The following is a 21,418-nucleotide window of genomic DNA, read 5'->3' as shown; positions in this document are numbered from 1 at the left end:
GACTATGAAAAATAAAAAAAGGAAAAAAAAAAAAAAAAGCGGCAACCAGAGGGCATGGAAACACATTTCAAAATGGCATTCAAGTGCTTCTGGGATTCAGCCAGCTCTCACCTTTGCATTCTGACAGCCTTAGGCTGCCATCCCGAGCTCTACTATACCATTATTCTCCCCCAAAAAACAATTAGATCAGCCATGAGCTCAGTAACCATTGATTTTACCCTCTTACACCTGGCACTGCTGCCTGTCATCTGTGGTTGCCAGCCATGGTCAGAGGCAGTAACTTTTTCAAATGGAAGGACATTTTGGCAGGCCGAGACCTGTCTTATGGCGAGAAGCTGAAAAAAATGATGCTGCCCAATAGTTCACATCCCATCTCAGTGTGAGACAACAATAGAGCCACACACAACATGGAATTGAGCCACTATTACTTTTCTCAAAATCTTTCTGGGCTTTCTCATAAATGTAGTGGTTCAGACTTTCCATGAACTCTTTTAGCAAGTCTGTTTGTTACATGTCCGTTACTGAGCCCCAGGTAAGAGTCTGCAGTGCATCTGTTTGCAACTCGCTGCAGTGAACACAGCTCCCTCTAGAATCCCAGAAACTCCCCAGGCTTTCCAAGTGGTGAGAGTGAAATTGAGGTCCAACTGCAATAGGACATTTATGTTCTGATATAGATTCTCCCTAAAAAAATTATTTTAAACAAGGGCTATTTTTTTACTTATTGGGTTGGAGATCATATCTAGCAATACTCTAGCTTACTTCTTTCTAACTCTGCACTCAGGGATCACTACTAGTGTAGTGATTAGGGGTACATATGGATGGTGGGGATTGAACCCAGGTTGGCCACATGCAAGATATACTCTCAATCCACTTTACTATTACTCTGGTCCCTTTCCTAAATTTTATTAAGAGGCAAGGGAGTCAACTGTCAGTGTAGGAAATATAACTGATGGTGAGTAACATATGTACCACATTAATTCTATCTAGTCTAATCCTAACAAAACAGTGTGAGGAAAGTATAGATCAGGTATGAAAACTAACGTAGATAGATTCAGTGGGCCTTGCTTGAACTCACAGAGAAATAGCTATTCATTTGCAGCTTCTGCCTCTCAAATAAAGGCCACCTGATACAGCTCAGAACCCCCTTCAACTCCTCCAAAATTCTCTCCAAGCCAGTGAACTCGATCCCTAGCTCAGAAACCACTACTCATGTATAAGAAAAAAAATTGTGGGTCAAATACAGAAATACAAAGACTAGAATTGGAGCCAAAACACAGTGGATAGAGTGCCTGCCTTGCACATGGCTAGCAGGAGTTTGATCCCTCGCATCCCATATGGTCCTCTGAATCTATGAGGAGGAATTCCTGAGCATAGAACCAGGGAAAGAAAAGAAAAGAAAAAGAAAGAAAAGGAAGGAAAAAAGGAAGGAAGAAAGGAAGGAAGGAAGGAAGGAAGGAAGGAAGGAAGGAAGGAAGGAAGGAAGGAAGGAAGGAAGGAAGGAAGGAAGAAAGGAAGGAAGGAAGGAGGGAGGGAGGGAAGAAAGGAAGGAAGGGAAGGAGGGAGGGGAGGGAGGGAGGGGAAGAAAGAAAGAAAGAAAGAAAGAAAGAAAGAAAGAAAGAAAGAAAGAAAGAAAGAAAGAAAGAAAGAAAGAAAGAAAGAAAGAAAGAAAGAAAGAAAGAAAGAAAGAAAGAAAGAAAGAATAAGGAAGGAAGGAAGGAAGGAGAAAGAAAAAGGAAGGAAGGAAGGAAGAAAAGAAAGAAAAAGAAAAGAAGAAAGAAAGAAAGAAAGAAAGAAAGAAAGAAAGAAAGAAAGAAAGAAAGAAAGAAAGAAAGAAAGAAAGAAAGAAAGAAAGAAAGAAAGAAAGAAAGAAAGAAAGAAAGAAAGAAAGAAAGAAGAAAGAAAGAAAGAAGAAAGAAAGAAAGAAAGAAAGAAAGAAAGAAAGAAAGAAAGAAAGAAAGAAAGAAAGAAAGAAAGAAAGAAAGAAAGAAAGAAAGAAAGAAAGAAAGAAAGAAAGAAAGAAAGAAAGAAAGAAAGAAAGAAAGAAAGAAAGAAAGAAAGAAAGAAAGAAAAAAGAAAGAAAGAAAGACCAGGGCTGCATTCTAACATGGAAGACATATTTTTTTTTTTTTTTTTTTTTTGTGGTTTTTGGGTCACACCCGGCAGTGCTCAGGGGTTATTCCTGGCTCCAGGCTCAGAAATTGCTCCTGGCAGGCACGGGAGGACCATATATGGGACGCCGGGATTCGAACCGATGACCTCCTGCATGAGAGGCAAACGCCTTACCTCCATGCTATCTCTCCGGCCCGGAAGACATATTTTAATTCTAACCCTGCAATCAGCTTCCAACAGTGTGGGAGGTATGGGGGAAGGGAAGGGAGGGAAAAACAGAGGAGAGAGAGTGGAGAAAGAAACAAAAGGGAAAGAGTGAGATGATGAAGCTAAAGCAGGCATTGACTCAGTCTACTTTGTCCTCTTACCTTCGGATCCACTTTGTTGATATTGTTTTGGCAAGTGCAGGCTGTGACAATCAGATGGTGGCAGCGCTTATGGACAACACAGGTGCACACTAGGAAATCAAATCCAGCGATTACACATTGAACAGAGGTGCCCCGGGCATTTAGTTCAATAGAATTAATAAGCCAACATCACAGCAGGACTTGACTTAGATGTCTGGTCCATGTGATAGCAACCTGTGTTCACAACCTTTAATTATTTTACCTTTTATGGCAGTGCCAGGGAATGAACCCAGGACAGGAAGTGCTCTACTATGGAACTACATTCCCGAACCTCCTTCTGATCATCTTTTTTGTTTGGGGACATACCCCAGGGCTTATTCCTGGGGAGGCTCAGGACACCCTCAGAGTACTAGGGATCGAACCCTGGTCAGCCATATGCAAAGCAAGCACCCTACCCACTGTACTATTGCTCTATTTCCACCTCCTATATTCTTTACTATCATGCTGCCGATCCCGGACGAGCCTAGGTTTAATCCCCAGCATCCCATATGGTCCCCAAGAGCCTGCCAGGAGGGATTCCTTAGCACAGAGCCAGGAATAATTCCTGAGTGCCACTGGGTGTGGCCCAAAACAAACAAACAAACAAACAAAAAAGAAAATACAACTTATTAAAACACATGGGATTTAATCCAGGTTTCATTCGTTTTCAAACAATTTATAACCAATTCCTGACCCTACTTCATACTGCCTGGCTTTAATCATTGCTTTTAACCACCTCTAAAAAAAAAAATCTCCTCACAGTAGGATTCGAGTCACCTCTGTCCCATGACTTTCAATGTTTGTTTGTTTGTTTTTCTTTTGGTTTTTGGGCCACACCTGATGATGCTCCAGGGTCACTCCTGGCTATGTGCTTAGAAATTGCTCTCGGCTTGGGGGACCATATGGGATGCTGGGGGATGGAACCGTTGTCTGTTCTAGCTTAGCACATGCAAGGGAAACGCCCTACAACTTGCACTGCTGCTCTGGCCCCTCCAGTCAGATTTTAGGCCTTAGAGAGACTCCCCAACCCTACCAGTCAACTTTCATTTTTCTTTTGGGAGCTCTTAGTACCAACGTAGATGAGACTAGCAACCACTCTGGAGCAAGACTTCTCCCTCTGCACACACCCTCTGAGTCCTTCTTCGTCTCCAGAATCTCCTCTTTGCCTAACACCTAACCAAGTCTGGATTTTAGTTGAAAACACAAGGAAAACAGTCTCTTGCATGCAAATGCTTTCTCTCTGGAAGGAAATACTTTCTCCATTCTGAACCTCTTGGATAGGCCACCCTGATTTCGAATCTCCTGCATAGAAACTAGACTTGTAATGCCCTCAGAATTTCAGCCAGCATGATGCTTAACAATAGGAGCATTCATGAGATACTTGCAGTATGACTCAATCATTTGAATATTTAGGCCTTTCTGAATAACTTCTTTTTCATTTTCATCGAGATAGCTAATATAGTAGAGTTCCCAACTGGTCTTCAAAGGATTAACATGTTCAGCGAAACAGTATGAAAATATAGGAAATTCTTATTTTTAAAGTTGTAGGAGTCTTTAGAAGTAAAGCTATATGACACATCAGAAAATATTCTAATATCTTAAAACAAATCTAGCTTTCATCAGATGGAAATTTCAAGATATCGAACTACAAAGTGCCAGAAAACTCATCTATTCTTCACACGAGAAAAAAAAATCTCATCCTGAGGAAACAACCTTGACTCAGCTTACTTTCAGGACTGTCACCTTTAAGTATTCTTATGCAAGATTCATATTTTTATTAGTGTTTTTTTTTAAAATTATGCACTAGTAACTCTTCCTTTATTTGCTTACTCAAATTTCTCTCCATGTTGTACTTTCTGGGATGGAAACGTTTAGATTATTCTCATTTTAAACTAACCTCATTTAAGTTTCCCTATAAACATTTCTTTTTCACCATATCCCATGTGTTTTAATAAGTTGTATTTTCTTTTTTGTTTGTTTGTTTTTTGTCTAGGGGCCACATCCAATGGCACTCAACGGTTACTCTGGCTCTTCACTCAGAAATCACACCTATCAGGTTTGGGGGAACTATATGGGATGCCGGGATTTGAACTTGGGCCCGTCCCAGGTCTGCAGCACGCAAGGCAAACACCCTACTGCTGTGTCATCACTCTGGCCTTCCAACTATACTAAGAAGTCAGCATTTCCTCTTTCCTCTCATTGTTTCTCATCTGAAAGTTCTCTCAATTTTTCCCTTACATATTCTGATGCCCTATCAGACATATATTCTAGAGTCTGTCACTGCTTCTTGGAAAACTGACCATTATTATATGTACTATTCTTCCCAATTTTTGGTTTCTTTTCTGGGGCAACAGAGTTTTCAAGTATTCCTGTTTCAGTGCTCAAGAGTCACTCCTGGTGGTTTTCAGCAGAACATGTGGTGCCAGGGATGAAAGATGGGTCATCTGTATGTCTAGTATATACTGGGCTTCTTGAGGTCTCACTCCAGCCTTTAATGTTCTTCCTTATCCCTGACGAGTATATTGTTCGTTTAGATCTTTATTTGTTTTCTTCTGTTTAATGTTAGCATAGCAGGTCACTCTTCAGCTAAGCATTAGGTTTAATTTCCCTGAGCAAGTTATGAACAACTCACTGATTTCATTTCCCCTGATAGCTGGTTTTTTTGTTTTGTTTTAATTTTTTCTTTTACCAGCAGTTGACCCACTGAATCAGCCCATTAAATATTCTGGCAGTATAGGCCAAAGAGGAAAAAAAATTAATAAAAGTAACAAGAGACACCCTTCAAAAACCACAGGGGACAGGGTGCAAGGCACACAGTTTGTTTGTTTGGTTTTATGGTCACATAAATGCTCAGGAATTGAGGCCAGAGTGATATCACAATAGAGAGTATTTGCCTTGCATGCAGCTGACTCTGGATGGACCTGGGTTCAATCCCTGGCATCCTATATGGTCCAAGCCTGCCAGGAGCAATTTCTGAGCACAGACTCAGGAGTTACCCCTGAGCACTGCTGGGTGTGGCCCAAAACAATAACAAAAAAATGTTCAAGAATTATTATTTTAGGGTCACTTCTGGCTAGCTGCTCAGGGATCTCTTTTGGCAGGTCTCAGCGGCCCATATGGGGTGTTAGAAACTGAACCTGCAAGCACCCTATCCATTGTACCACTGCTCCAGGACCAATCATCTATTTGTTTTGGCCATTCCAGAAGTGCTCAAAGATTACCCTCAACTCTGCTCAAATGTTGCTCCAAGAGCAACATGTTGTCTCCTCATTGCATATCATGTGTTCCATAAGCTGTCTAATAAACTGTCCTAATAAGCTTTCTGGCCCAACTCATGTATTTTTAACAATTACATGTAATTGTAGCCTTGGCCATCAAGGACTTTTCAATTTATCAGTGTATGACTAACTTTGGGGCAGAACTGAGTTCTACAGGTCACAACCTGAGATAGAAAAGGTCCACGTTAAAATTAACACAATTCTGGCCTGTAAGACTATGTTCTCAGTTGGGACAGAAAGAAATAACAGAAGGTCAAGGAGTACAATCAAAATGATTATTTGATTCCCCCTCCAAAATCTGAGACCTCAATAGCTTTGTTCACTGTATGTTAATGTCAAAATTAGATTCAAGAGTACATCTTATTCTGTTCTTTTAAGGGAAATAATGCCTTACTTCACCTCCTCCAGAAGAGAAAGCAGAATTTCCTTAAAAACACACAGGCTTCACTCTAAGTTATGCAGCACTAGTTCATTAATCAGACACAGCATATGTTACATGATTAAACTGTGTGATGGGATTCAAGGCTGTCATGGAAGGCGCACACACAAACCAAACACATTCCAGACTAGCTACATTTCACAAATAATGAAATTCTTCTTTGAACTCACATTTTAAAAATTTCACTCTATCCTTTTCTAATCTCCCCCAATATTTACTGTGTCTATGTAAAAGAGGGGGGGGGGAAGCACATTTTCTTTTCTTTTTATTTTGGGCTCGTGATTGTTTGGTTGTTGTCTGTACTGCGGTGGTGCTTTATGTTTTGTTTTGTTTTGTTTTTGTCATTGTAGTTTTGGTTTTGGTTTTTGCTTTCTTGTTTGATTTTTTGTTGTTGTTTTTTTTAAATATCTTTTTGTGATGATTTTCTTCCTTTTTCCTTCTCAAATTAATATTTATAACCCTCTAGATGGACCTTTCCTGGGTTTTGTGTTTGTTTTTTGCTTCTTTTGGTTTGTTTGTTTGGTTTTCTTTCCCTTCAAACAGAACCATATAACTTGAATCATCTTATTCTGTCTCATAAATTGGGGGAAGAGGGAATGGATGGTACCAAGACCAAACAGTTGTATGAACATTGAGCAGGAAAAAAAATCAGACTTAAACACTAAATCCAAAGCCAATAATAACAGAATCAATACCCAATCTACAAGTTAGACACAGAGGGGACCACTTATACTAGCAACCCCAGGGGCAAAGGAGAGGGATAAGGGACGTATGCTGGAAACAGGGTTGGTGGGAGGACAACACTGGTATGGGAATGCCCCAGGTTCAATGCCTTTATGTACCTAAAATATTACTGTGAAAGTTTTGTAATCCACTTTGGTCACAATAAAAATTATGAATAAAAATTATTTTTCACTCTATTTTGGCCAGAACAGAAGTAGCAAGTTTTAGAATAGTTAATTTATTAAAAATTCAAGTGCATAATAATGCTTTGAAGTATCTGAACATTTTAAATTTAAACACTTATTGCTTGTATGTTTTTGTCCAAAAAAAAAAAAAAAAAAAAAGCAAGCTGAGAACCTGCTTCTATTTCTATGTAGGTCAAGAAAAAAATAGCCCATTCAGACTGGGCTTTTTTTCTGGACTATCATGGGACCTTAGCAACAAAATTTACCCTCGAGCTTCAAAGCTTGGGACTCACAAATCAACATAGTCTTTAAAAAAAATTAAAGTTAAATTTTATGGACCTCTCAGTTTTAGGAATTAAAATAGAAATTGCTTTAGGCTGTTTAAATATCGGCCAAATTTAGCCCACACTAAAGAATGGTAATCATATAGAGAGAGTCTCATATGTACAATTATTAATGGAATGAATCCTGTTTCTTTTGGCATAATAATATTTTAACATATGAACAAGATTAAATAGGGTCTTTTTTTTTTTTTGGTGCCAGAAAAAATTGGAGTTGTTTTTTTTTTATTTTCTTTTTTTAAATTGAACCAGGAGCCTGACACATACAAGGCAAGTATTCTCTAGCTAAGCAACATCCCAAGTCCTAAACATAGTTTTAAGAATATTTTCTTACCTTGGCATTGATAGCCCTGTTTCCCAAATACTCCCCTGTTCAAGAAAAGGAGAGAAAAAAAAATGTCATCAGTCAACTCTTTTAGCAACAATGCCCTTATAATTACAGTGCTGTGGGAAAGCAAGTCCTATCCTGCAGTCAGCGATGAAAAACAGTTTCAGTGAAGAAACGGCGTGTACTTGATGAAGGCTTGTTTGTTACCATAAAGAAAAGAGGAAATGATCAAATGTTCTAGAACATTCCCAAATGAGACAAATAGGTGGGCATCAGTGATTCTGAACCCTTCCCTTCCACTATGCATCTCCCCAAACCCTCAATGCCAACAAACTCTCAGCTGTCCATGAGACAGAGCCTCAGCACGATGTATCACTCCACCACATGATTTCGCATTCTCTCACACATACATGTAAGGATGTGCCAAGTGCAGTAAACAGATATTCATTCAGATATAAGCAGGTGAGGCCATGGCAGCTGCCTGCCCTGAGCGTTCTTCCCTCATCCTGTGCCCACTTTGCCCCCGGGGTCCAGGGAAGTAGAAATGCAGCCTGCAAAGCAGCCTAACAACTTTGATCTCTGTCTCTCTCTAGCACTCGGGGTAGTGGGGCAATTATCAAAGAAACAAAAATAAATAAACCACACTTTATAAAAGCCACAATATCTGCTGGGCAGAGAGCCAGGTGGCTGGCATCCACCATCTCATTTAGTTCTCACAAATGAGGATTCTGAGACCTCGCCCGGAAGCTGGGAGGTGATCTAGGGGCCAAATCAGAACTTCTTTGGGCCACATAGTCCACATCTATAGAAGAGAATTAACAGTAGTTCATCATAAGGCTGCTCTGGCAATTTTTTTTAGCATTATTTATTGATTGATTGATTGGTTGTTGGGCCACACCAGTGGTGCTCAGGGGTTACTCCTGGCTCTGCACACAGAAATCACCTCTGGCAGGCTTGGCGGGACCATATGGGATGCCGGCAATCGAACCGGGTCCCTCCTGGGTCGGCTACATGCAAGGCAAATGCCTTACCTCTGTGCTATCTCTCCGGCCCCCAAGCCTGGTATTTTAAAGACTATGCAAAAGTTTTATATATGCAAAATGAAATGAATATCTCAATTGTGTGCTCAAGGAGACACTTATGGGTTATATGACATATGTAGGTTCATAAACATCTATATGCCACAACAGTGCATGCAAATACACATGCACACATGTATGTGTGTATGTATGTAAGAAGGCTTAATAGGGGGCCAGAAGAATAGCACAGCGGTAGGTAGGGCGTTTGCCTTGCACACTGCTTACCCAGGATGGACACGTGTTCAATTCCTGCCCATATGATCCCTCGGGTCTGCCAGAAACAATTCCTGAGCACAGAGCTAGGAGTAACTCTAAGCTGGTTATGGCCCAAAAACAAACAAACAAAAAAAGAACAACAACAACAACAACAAATCAAGGAGGTTAATGTTTCATTGGTTAAAAATGTTGAGCTAGTCAAGTAAGTTTCAGTGCTGAAGATAACAGATTATCATCAATGTCTGCATCATCATCAATGCCTCCTTACAAAGGAAGAAGCAAAAAAAAAACTTTGGCAGGAAAGGAACAGCCACATTATTTGTTTAGCCCCAGAGAACCATGAAAAAGGTAGACTGGACTAACCAGAGTGCAGAGTGCTGGGAGAAAAAAATAGAAAAACATCTTCAAAGATGCCAGCGCTTCTGAATTTTCAATTAAAAAGAAAATCAAAACAAAAGTGATGATGGCCAGAGAGATAATATAGTGGGTAGGTACTTGCCAATTCAGGTTCAAATAATAGCATTCCATGAGGTTCATCCAACCCCACCAGCAGTGACTGAGTACAGTCAGGAGGAAGAGCTGGGCACTGATGAGTGTGACCCCAAAACAATACAAAAAAAGTGGTTAAAAAAAAACCTTTGTCTAATAAACTATGGTTGTTTGGGCACATTTTATAGGCTACATAGTTAACAGCAATTTTGAGCCATGAGTTTAGCTTAGATTATTTCTGATTTTAAATGTTAGGAATATTAGCTAACTCTAGATTCTGATGATTAAAGGGCCCGGAGAGATAGCACAGCAGCGTTTGCCTTTGCAAGCAGCCGATTCAGGACCAAAGGTGGTTGGTTCGAATCCCGGTGTCCCATATGGTCCCCCGTGCCTGCCAGGAGCTATTTCTGAGCAGATAGCCAGGAGTAACCCCTGAGCACCGCCGGGTGTGGCCCAAAAACCAAAAAAAAAAAAAAAAAAAGAGTCTAAAATTCAAAATAATCATACAAATAAATATAAAGTGACTGATAAATATTCATGAATTACTCAAATGTGTCTTCCTTCACAAAATGTCTTCAGCCAACAGCAAACACATACAACTCCACTCATATGATATGAAATGATATGATATGATATGATACAGATGCCAACTTCTGAAATGTATAAGGATACTTTCTTCCTCTGTTCCCAAATACATACATTCAATGTTACCATTAATTTAAGAAATGAAAAGAAATCTATTACTTAAATTTATTTTACATAATAGATTTGTCACTGAGATGTAAGCTAGAGACAGGTCAAAATAATGCTCTAAGTAACCTAGAATTTCTCAATTACAATTATCTTACTTCCTAAATGCCAGAGATTATGGAATATGATCACTGAATAAAATCACCTTTGGCTGTATACCATAAGGCTGAAGACTACTGTAAGTTTAGCTTGAAACAATTCATTTCCTTCACTCATCATGTGACTCATACCTTGTTAAACCAATACTTTTGATTTTTTTTCTCTTCCTCGGGGGATAATTTACCAACTTAATTTTTAACCACTGAGTTCCCCTATTTTTTTGAGTAGTGCTTTTTAACCAGTTCTTGATTCATCAGCACCTTTATAAAATGATTGGGAAAAGAAATAAAACCTAAACTAAGATCCATACATTAAAAACAATCATTTTTTTCTTCCTTACAGGTGAAAAATCTGGGTCAGCCTGTTAGAAAAAGAGACAAAAATCAGATCCTAAGAGCCATTTTCAATCATGCTGATTCTTCTAAAATCCCTAAAATATTTAGAAAGAAGGTGCCAGGTGGGCCCAGAGAGATAGCACAACAGCGTTTGCCTTGCAAGCAGCCGATCCAGGACCTAAGGTGGTTGGTTCGAATCCCGGTGTCCCATAGGGTCCCCCATGCCTGCCAGGAGCTATTTCTGAGCAGACAGCCAGGAGTAACCCCTGAGCACCTCTGGGTGTGGCCCAAAAACAAACAAAAAAAAAAAACAAAAAAAACAAAAAAAAAAAAAGAAAGAAAGAAGGTGCCAGGAAGCAAGTCGCAGGTGCTCTTACCATATAAACTCTCTGCAGTGGGAGCAGTAGGTCGGCTGTCGCAGATAAGTGGCCATAAACTTGTGTCCGTTGATCTGGTGGACCCGCCTTCGCATAGCCCTTTGGCGTTTTCTGGTAAAGTGCTTGAAGATGCGATCTCTCTGGAGTGTGGCTGTACATTAAAGAAAGGAAACAAGAGAATAAGGTGCCATGAAGGAACTACCTATAAATAGGATGAGAAAGCGAGTTTGATAGGACCAATACCCCTAAGTTATTTTTTTCTTTCTTCAAGATACAGTACCCTCTAGAAGACCATCATGCTTTCCTGGCAGTTATAGGGTTCTTAATGGGGGTGGGGACACAGCATTTTGGTTGGCATAGATTTATGTGATAGCTGTGATACCTGTCTGGGTTTTGTGAGGTATCTGGGCCAATCTCACTAGTTGCCCATATTTGCTCAGGCAAATAGGCTCCAATTTGGGACATCAGGTCCCTGTCCGGCTGCCTAGGACTTCAAGGCCATTGGCTCTATCAACTGGCTGGAGAAAAGGGGTTCTCATGATTTTTTTGCCATAATAATGACTTCCCACAATCTCCCAAACTGAACAAGGGAACTGCATGAAACATGGCAAAAATTGTCTTGAGAACACCATACCAGGGGCATTGGTGTTGGGAATGTTACACTGGTGAAGCGGGGGTTCTGTTTATGAGTGAAACCCAACTACGAACAAGCTTGTAATCATGGTGCTTAAATAAAGATTTATATATATATATATATATATATATATATATATATATATACACACACACACACATATATATATATATATATATATATATATATATAAAAGAACACCATACCAGGTATAGCCTCTATAAAAAGGAAAATGGGGAGGTGGGCTTACATGTTAAAAATCACACCCTCTAAGCAGAAGATTGAAAATTGCACAGTCAATTATCCTTTATATAACCTAACACAGTTAATTATCCTTTATATAATTATACTAGAACTTTTCTGATATATGCAGAGAATTGCAATAAGAACTAGAAACATTACTTCTTTAATGCTTTTCAAGTTAATCACTGATGCAAGGAAATTTAAGAAAGGATGTGAGGAAAAAAAACTGCTAGTACAGCTTAAGATCTGGAAGAAGTCAAACTGCCATGAAAATACAAATGTTCAAAAAGAGCTGAAGAACCACATGAACGAAATAAACTATTTTTCCAGAAGTAATTGTGAAACCTTTCTAAAAACTGCCTCGTAAAACCCATCCAGACAGTTTCACGGGTGATTTATTTTAAGCCTTCAAGACACAGTAATGTTAGGGTTTAACTTATTCCAAAACAAAGAAGGAAAACACCCCATTCTTAAAGGAAACTATATGACATAATCTTAGCACTAACAGATATAACATATATAGCTCAAGGTGTAAAAAAAGGAACCGGAGGTTTGCAACCATTTATTATGTCATGAGCCCCATAGGAAGTTAACACAGTTGACATACTCCTCAGAAGAAAACTTTACAATTTGAAATAAAATATACAATATTACAAAGAAAATGTATAAAATATATTTAAATGAGATGAATAAATATGCTTGATTTATAAATTAAATACTAAGCAACAAAATGTAATATTGTCATTATTTTGAGTAGTCATAAGATTGTTTTATTTCATGTACTGCATATGACTGACTAGGGTTTGAGTCTTTGATTCCTGCCAGGAGTGATACCTGGCAGAGTCAGGATTAAGCCCTGAGCACCTACAGGTGTGGGCCCCAAACTAAAACCAACCAACCAAATTAAAACAAAAAACAGGGCCCGGAGAGATAGCACAGCGGCGTTTGCCTTGCAAGCAGACAATCCAGGACCAAAAGGTGGTTGGTTCGAATCCCGGTGTCCCATAGGGTCCCCCGTGCCTGCCAAGAGCTATTTCTGAGCAGACAACCAGGAGTAACCCCTGAGCACTGCCGGGTGTGGCACCCCAAAACAAAACAAAACAAAACAAAACAAAAAAAAAACAAAAAAGGCCCAGGCTAGCAGGGGCCATGGATAGCTCACTGGGAGAGCCAGCCTTGTAAGCCTGAGAACTCAGATTTGTATTGGGATCATTACATAAGCCCCAATAAGATCCTAATAACCCACTGTCATTTGAAATCCATGGTGCCACAATTCTTCAACTAAATGTGTGTCACACAACCACAAATAATAGTAATATTAAAGTAAGGAAGAGTAAATAAAATTAAAAGAGCTGATTTTTATCATGATTACCCATTACCCATAAAAAATACCCATCCTCTTTAGATTTCCAACTAAATTCCAAACCTGGACCCAGGAAAGACATATTTCAGTTGGTCAATGCAGAAGCCCTCATTATTAAATCATAGGAAAATAAATGAATGAGTAAAAAAGTGATCTAGCCTATTTTTTTCATGTTACCGTGTTTAGTTTCCAATTTTTCCCCAGTGGACCACCTACACAAATATCCCCTTCTACTTAGTAATAACATCTATTTCTGCTCATTATATTGGCTTCCAGGTTTTTTGAGCTACAATATTAGAATGTGGTGAATGACTTAGGATGTAACATAAACTGCAAAGAAAGATGAAAAACCTTGCCAAAGTTGAAGCATTTTCATGTAGTATATGAGAAGTGATGTTTAAGAGCTAGAGTCATACCCAAAGTCAATGTGGGCTAAAGATGTAACAGAGTTAAAGCAGAATGACAGCTGCTGGAAGCTGGAGAGATAGTACAGAGGGTAGAGCATTTGCCTTACAATTGGCAAACCTGGATTAGATTCCCAGCAGCCCTTATGGTCTCTCTGGGCACTGTGAGGAGCAGTTCCTGAGTGAAGAACTAGGTGTAACCATGAGCATTGGTGGGGAGGAGGAAAAACCAAAAAACAATACAGAAACAAACAAACAAACAAAAGAGTCAAAGATCTGATTCTGATACAGGGGGCAGAGCAATAACACAGTGGTAAGGCATTTGCCTTGCACGTGGCCAAGATAGGATGGACCCCAGTTCAAGTCCTGGCATCCCATATGGTCCCCTGAGATGGTCAGGAGCGACTTCTGAGAACCGAGCCAGGAGTAACCCCTGAGTGCCACTGGGTGTGGCCCCCCAAAAAACTAAAAACAAACAACCCCCCCAAAAAAGGGACCATTATTTGAGATTTTTGACTTTGAAAAGCAATATAGTAGGACACACCCTTGAAAAACTAACAAATCCTCAATGAAGTGCTAAAATATATCCTATCTAGGGCACCAGTCTTTCAAGCATGAAGTCACAATCACTGGTGTCACACACCTGCTGAGACTGATTCTGGCAGTCCAGGATTCTTGGAAGTGCTATTGTTTGTGTTTCTGGAGCTACAGGGAATCTGCAGCTGCACTGCACTTAGGTGGGATCCTGGATCAGTAAAACAGGGGTGCAGGCCCTGGAAAGTACCACAGCTGAAAGAGGTGCAAGTGGCACTGCCAGGAAATGTGACTCCGAGCAGAGTGAGCACCACAACCAAGACTTGCACCCTCAGCCATGTAAGTGATCATATGCTTTTGTGTAAGGGGGCAGTGCCAGTGAATGAGGAACCCCTACCATTACTGCATCACCAACGATGAAGGGAAAGGGCAAGAGGAAGGAAGAAAGCAAATACTGAATGGGGGCTGTACTATACAATTTGAAACCGTCAAATCTAATACATAGACTTTTATGATCGAAATTCTATCTGAAAGTGGCTTTTCTAAAATAATTGGCTTTTAAAACTAATAATAAAATAAGTGTTTTTTTCTCAAATATAAGCGCTTACAGCAGAACACTAAACTGTGTCCAATAACATTGGTCGGGAATAGCCATTGTGTAGAACATAAGCACAAATGTGTGGCCAGAGGATAGTGTGCAAGGAACTTCTTACATGTGTCCAACCCTGGCGTCCCATGTAGTCCTCTGAGCACCACAAAGAGTGATTTCTGAGCCCAAAGCCAGAAGTAATCCCTGAGCATAGTCAAGTATGCCCCAGCCCAAAATACATGAATACTATTGTGAGCATGTGACTTAATCCTGATTAAATGGAAAAATAATTGTTGAACAGAATTCTTTTCATAAGTTTGGTCTCTTCTTTTTTTTCCTCCCCAGTTTCCTCTCCTCACTTTAACTATTAATAAAACTGAGTCCTTATTTGGAAAGGTTCACTTTATACAGATTTTGCATAGCAACACTTACACCCAAATAAACCAAATACTGTGTAGCATATCTTTAAAAACAACCAACCCTACTATGACTAAGGGGGACTTTTGCAGGAGTACAACAATGAGTGTATAATTAGAAAATCTATTATTATGTTTTACTCTTTTAATAGATAAAAAAAAATGAAGCATGAGGCCGGCAAGGTGGCGCTAGAGGTAAGGTGTCTGCCTTGCAAGTGCTAGCCAAGGAAGGACCATGGTTCAATCCCCAGGAGTCCCATATGGTCCCCCCAAGCCAGGGACAATTTCTGAGTGCTTAGCCAGGAGTAACCCCTGAGCATCAAACAGGTGTGGCCGAAAAACAAAAAAAAAAAAATGAAGCATGATTGTTTCTTTCTTTTTTTTATTTATTTGAACACTTTGATTACATACATGATTGTGTTTGGGTTTCAGTCAAGTAAAGAACACCACCCATCACCAGTGCAACATTCCCATTACCAATGTCCCAAGTCTCCCTCCTCCCCACCCGACCCCTGCCTGTACTCTAAACAGGCTCTCCATTTCCCTCATACATTCTCATTATTAGAACAGTTCAAAATGTAGTTATTTCTCTAACTAAACTCATCACTCTTTGTGGTGAGCTTCCTGAGGTGAGCTGGAACTTCCAGCTCTTTCTCTTTTGTGTCTGAAAATTATTATTGCAAGAATGTCTTTCATTTTTCTTAAAACCCATAGATGAGTGAGACCATTCTGCATTTTTCTCTCTCTCTCTCTCTGACTTATTTCACTCAGCATAATATATTCCATGTAATTATTGTTTCAAGTGATATTGAAAGGCTGCTTGATAAAATTGTATTTATTCAAGGCCAGAGAGGTAGTATAGTGGGTAACGCATTTGCCTTCCTTATGGCTGACCCAGGTTTGGTTTCCAGCACTTCATATGGGCCCCCAAGTCACCAAGAGTGACCTCTGTACTCAAAGCCAGACATTACATCCTGAGTATATCCAGGGATGGCCCCCAAACCAAAAATAAACAAATAATAAAAGTTAACTTTCCAATGTAACATTCTTTTGAAAAACATGACATGGGGTCTATCTCTTTAATACAAACAAAACATTATACTCATGGGTTAAAAGGATCAAACTCAATGGTAAATTTAAAAAATTCCATGGCAGCTATATACAAATAAGATCAATTATGATAACAATTATTTAATATTACTCTGTAAGTACTTCCAAAACTGTTAGGGGAGTTGCCTTGCATGTGGCTGACCCAAGACAGAAGCGGGTTCGATGCCCAGCATCAAATATAGTCCCCAAAGCCAGGAGCAATTTCTGAGCACAGAGCCAGGAGTAACCCCTGAGCACTTACGGGTGTGGCCCAAAAACCAGAAGGAAAAAAAAGTGGCAAGGATAAGATTATAAGGAGCATTAGAAGCATCCAGATTAAGCTACTAAAATAATGGATTATGATGGATAGAAATGTATCATCAAAATTAATTGACTTAATTAATTCTGTATTTAGGATATCAAAAGAATCAATTAGATGATATGCTCAGGAGTCAGGGAGACAGTGCAACAATAGAGAACACAGCTTGCATGCATGGGACCCTGGGTCCTGCCCCTCACCCACACAAAAGAACACCTAATATATAATTTAAAATCCTGTTCACACAGCTACAAGACTATCTAGGGATAGTTTTAAGTTCTTCATCTCTTTTAGTAAGCTGATTTCCAGGTACTTTGTCAGACACAAATGTGACTGGGATTTTTTTAAAATTTCATCTTATTCTATTTCAACATCTGCTTATAGAAAAGATATGGCTTTCTTTTGGCGGGGGGAGTGGGTTTTTGGGCCACACCCAGTGACACTCAGGGATTTCTCCTGGCTATGTGCTCAGAAATTGCTCCTGACTTGGGGACCGTATGGGACGCCAGGGATCGAACCCAGGTCTGTCCTGGATCACCTGCATAAAAGACAAATGACCTACCACTGCACTATCACTCCAGCCCCTAAAAAGCCATGGATTTCTGTGTGATGTTTCGTAGCCTGCTACTTTCCTATAGAAGTCTACAATACTGGATGAACTAAGACTAATAAAATCTAAGGCCATAAGCATGGGTCCTCAAACTTTTTAAACAGAGGGCCAATTCACTGTCCTTCAGACTGTTGGAGGGCCAGATTATAGTAAAAATAAAAATTATGAACAAATTTCTATGCACACTGCATATATCTTATTTAGAAGTGAAGAAACAAAATGGGAATAAATACAATATGTGGCCCTCGGGCCACAGTTTGAAGACCCCTGCAAGTATTCACAGATTTGCAAATTAAGGAATTAAACATTTGGCAAAAGGCAGAAAGCTAAAAGAAACCAATGGGAGGGGGGAGAGGATTTGTAACACAAAACATAATGTATAAAAGTAGAAAAATTATGTAAATATGCCAAAATAAATGTAGCATTTATCAGATAAAGCTTCTTCAAGATTAATTTAGGGACTACTCTTGATTCTGCACTCAGGGATCATTCCTGGAGGGATCAGGGATATATATATCTATAGCTCAGATAGCAGGGATATATATATATATATATATATATATATATATATATATATATATATATATATATATATATCAGATCCTGCCTATATAGAGAATCTGATTTAGTGTGTCAGGGACAGAACCCACATTGGGATGGCATAGCAAACACACTACCCACTTCCTCTTTAGCACCAGTTCCTAAAATTTTCTCACCTAAGCACAGAAGTCAACCTGTTGAACCACACTTCTCTTTTTGACAATACTTCCAGAAAGCTTCTATAAATGAGCAACAGGTTTTAATTTTTACTGACATGATAATAAAATGTCAATAGTATCACCCAGTGTCTAGTCTGTTTTATTACTCATTTGAGGCACAGCTCAGAACTGACCAAAGCAAAACATGGCTTGAATTATTAAACACTCATCACACCTAGATGCAAATTAAATTCTCCCTTGGGGCTTAATTACCATGAATTTACGTATTTAGTCCTTCAGTGCGATAAAGAGGACTAAAAGGTCAGTTCACTTGCATCTTAAATATCTCATGAATTGACTCCCACCACGAATCTATACACACAGCTATTACAGCAGCAGAGATGAACACTAAGATCTCTTGACCCAAAGAATCTTAACCCAGAAGGAGTCCTACACACGCTTGCAAATGGGGCCTAAATGGCCTATCCCAAATTTGAATAAAGGCAAGAAGTTTTCTTTTTCTTTTTTTTTTTCTCTTCTACAAGAAGTTTTCTAACAACCTTTCCCTCAACCCAGATCCTGGGGGGGGCGGGCAGTTGGTCTCTTTCACTGTGTCCCCCTGGCTCTCACTAGCACCTTCAAGTAATCAGTTTATCAAAGTGGTTTGGAAAAGATGTATTCTTCTTTTTTACATATGACTACCTTCTTTTGTTTAAAGAGCAAGTATACATACATCGGGGAATGTACAGAATACCATTTTGTTATGTTTTGTTTTTGTTTTTGTTTTTTTTGGGTCACACCCAGCAGCACTCAAGGATTACTCCTGGCTCTATGCTCAGAAATTGCTCCTGGCAGGCTCAGGGGACCATATGGGATGCCAGGATTCGAACCACCGACCTTCTGCACGCAAGGCAAACACCTTATCTCCTTGTTATCTCTCCAGCCCTAAAGTACCATATTTTTCATACCGTAAGATGCACTTCCAGTGTGTCTTATGAAACGAATGCCACCTGGAGCTGAAGTCTGAGTGCAGAGGAGAAGAGCATCTAAAAACTATGTGCGTCTTATGGTCGGGTGTGCCTTGTAGAGCAAAAAATATGGTATTTGATTATTTAAGAAAATGGGGGGACTAGATCAATAGTACAGCCTCGCATGCAGCTGACCTGTGATGGATCCCCAGACTCACACATGGTCACCCAAGATCTCCAGGAGTAATTCTTGAGTGCAGAAATGGGAGTAACTCTAGAACATCAGCAGGTACAGACCAAAAACAAACAAAACAAAACAAAAAGAAAGGAAATGGAGGCCCATGTGGCTTTATCTGGTTTTCTCTGTTTGATTAATGCCACACACAGGAAGAAGAAGCAATGGGGTACACTCCCTTTTCTTTAGTACCAATTGGACCCCCATACAGAGTGTAGAAGGAGTTTGCTCATTGCTAGCTCAGCCCACTGTTGTCTTAGGACTAGGCTAACCAGACTAAACCTGACTCTTCTCCCCTATTTCTACCTTATACCAACTCGGGCTTTGAGAAAGCTTTTATCATATGTTTGTCGAAGATGTCAGGCCACCAGAACATGCTTTGTAGCCAAAACTTGCATCATAACTTCTGTTTGCAGCTCAGGCCCAAAGCCTTTAAGTAAATAGGAAGCTGGCTGGTGCCCAGCATGGAAACTCACATTCCAGTCACCAGAGGTAGGAACAGAGTCTGTGTTCAAGCCCAGCTCTCTTCCTGGGAGTGACTTTTGACAAGCTATCCCATCGAGAGGGTGGAGAGTAATTAAGTCAAATAGAATGGAGATTTGAATGAGCTGTTTTGAAATAAAATTCCACTTCATAAAATCTGATCATCATCCCACACACTTTTGAGACTTCAGAAAGTACAACAGACTTGAAAACAACATGCATCCTGGGGTGGGTTTTCATTGCAAAACGCTAACACCTGTATTGCTAAAGAGAGGAAGTCTGCAACATTGATTTAACTTTATTTCAAAAACAGTAAATATTTCACCTGGCTCTGCCTTCCTGAAGTGAAAGCTTTACATTCCCAGTTGCAGAAATGTTTTTTTTTTTTTTTTTTTTGGTTTTTGGTCACACCCGGCGATGCTTTGGGGTTACTCCTGGCTGTCTGCTCAGAAATAGCTCCTGGCAGGCACGGGGGACCATATGGGACACCGGGATTTGAATCAACCACCTTTGGTCCTGGATCGGCTGCTTGCAAGGCAAACACCGCTGTGCTATCTCTCCGGGCCCAAAAGATGGTGATGCAAGCCAAAAATGTGAGTGATTAACTTTGAATTTTCAAGTGATTCTTAATTTGATTTCAACCAAATTAAAGCAGGAAGAGAAATCTAGAGCATTTCAATGTTCAGAATCACATATATGAAGTGTATAAAGAACTGTGATTCAGTGTAGAACACAATTTAATAACCTTATTGAGTGTGCATAGAGGCAAAAGCATTGTGATTTGGGAAGATCTGTGACTTGTCAACAGGGATGTAAAGAGAAGCTGGACAGACATTCGACAGCAAAGTCAGCATGTAGTAGTTAAGGGTATGGGAATCTAGGATTAAGGCATGCATCCTGCTTTTCTCCCTCACAAGTGGGGTGGCTGGCAGCTAGTTATGTAATCTCCCAGATCTGGTTCTCTATGCATAGAACATGGAAGCCAAGAATGTCCTTCTTTCAAAAGACCATTCATTCTGAGGGGACTTGCTGAGCTGATGTGTTAGATCATCAGAAAAGTATGTGGCAGGACACAAGTGTTATAACTCATTGTTAAAATCCTAAAATTCTAATTCAATTACTTCATTTACTAGAAAGGGCAATCAATACCTAGAAAACCATCAGTAGAGAGGCTAAACCTTGTGCCCAAGGTCCATGGAGTGGGCTGATGGCAGAATTGCCTACAGACTAGATTCTCTGGCATCTCTCCTAGGGCCCTGTGGGCAATATCACATGGCACCACACTGTCCTGTGGGCCTCCTAGATTCCCTGGAAAGTAATAAATTTTCTGAGGAGGAAACAGAAACTAACAGGAAGGTGAAGTGAGGCCAAACAGCCAATGATAGAAGCGGGGCCACCGCAGTGTTTTACTATTGTTGAACTACCAATACTATCAAATGTTTTTCCTCTTTTTCCGGAGATATTTGTTTTATCATTTGTACACATGGGAGGGAGTAATTATGAGCAAAACAGGAAAACCATACTATTGCCTAAAAGTTACTAGTCTCGGAAAGAGACAGAAAATATTGTACTGGTATTAAATAGTTGTTGTTTTTGCTTTCAAAATCCATCCCTGAAAGATGCAGAGAGTGGGTTGGCAGAATAATGAACACAGGACCATCAAACATCCTGAAGAAGCCATGTTTGATCACAGGTGAAG

The 21,418-nt window shown here is 39.8% G+C and overlaps 1 protein-coding gene across 1 annotated transcript in view; it reads right to left on the bottom strand.

The window, feature by feature from the left end:
• Positions 1-21,418, bottom strand: part of PRKCH (protein kinase C eta) — a 296,395-nt gene that overhangs the window by 123,605 nt on the left and 151,372 nt on the right. Inside the window, exons 3-5 of the mRNA XM_049770537.1 lie at positions 11,135-11,285; positions 7,796-7,830; positions 2,478-2,566 (exon numbers count right to left, since the gene is read on the bottom strand). Of these exons, the coding sequence (XP_049626494.1) occupies positions 2,478-2,566; positions 7,796-7,830; positions 11,135-11,285 (275 nt within the window). The remainder of the gene's footprint in view (positions 1-2,477; positions 2,567-7,795; positions 7,831-11,134; positions 11,286-21,418) is intronic.

The sequence above is a fragment of the Suncus etruscus genome, chromosome 3 (genome assembly GCF_024139225.1).
Source record: "Suncus etruscus isolate mSunEtr1 chromosome 3, mSunEtr1.pri.cur, whole genome shotgun sequence".
Taxonomy (NCBI): domain Eukaryota; kingdom Metazoa; phylum Chordata; class Mammalia; order Eulipotyphla; family Soricidae; genus Suncus; species Suncus etruscus.
This window is presented reverse-complemented; position numbering and strand designations above follow the sequence as displayed.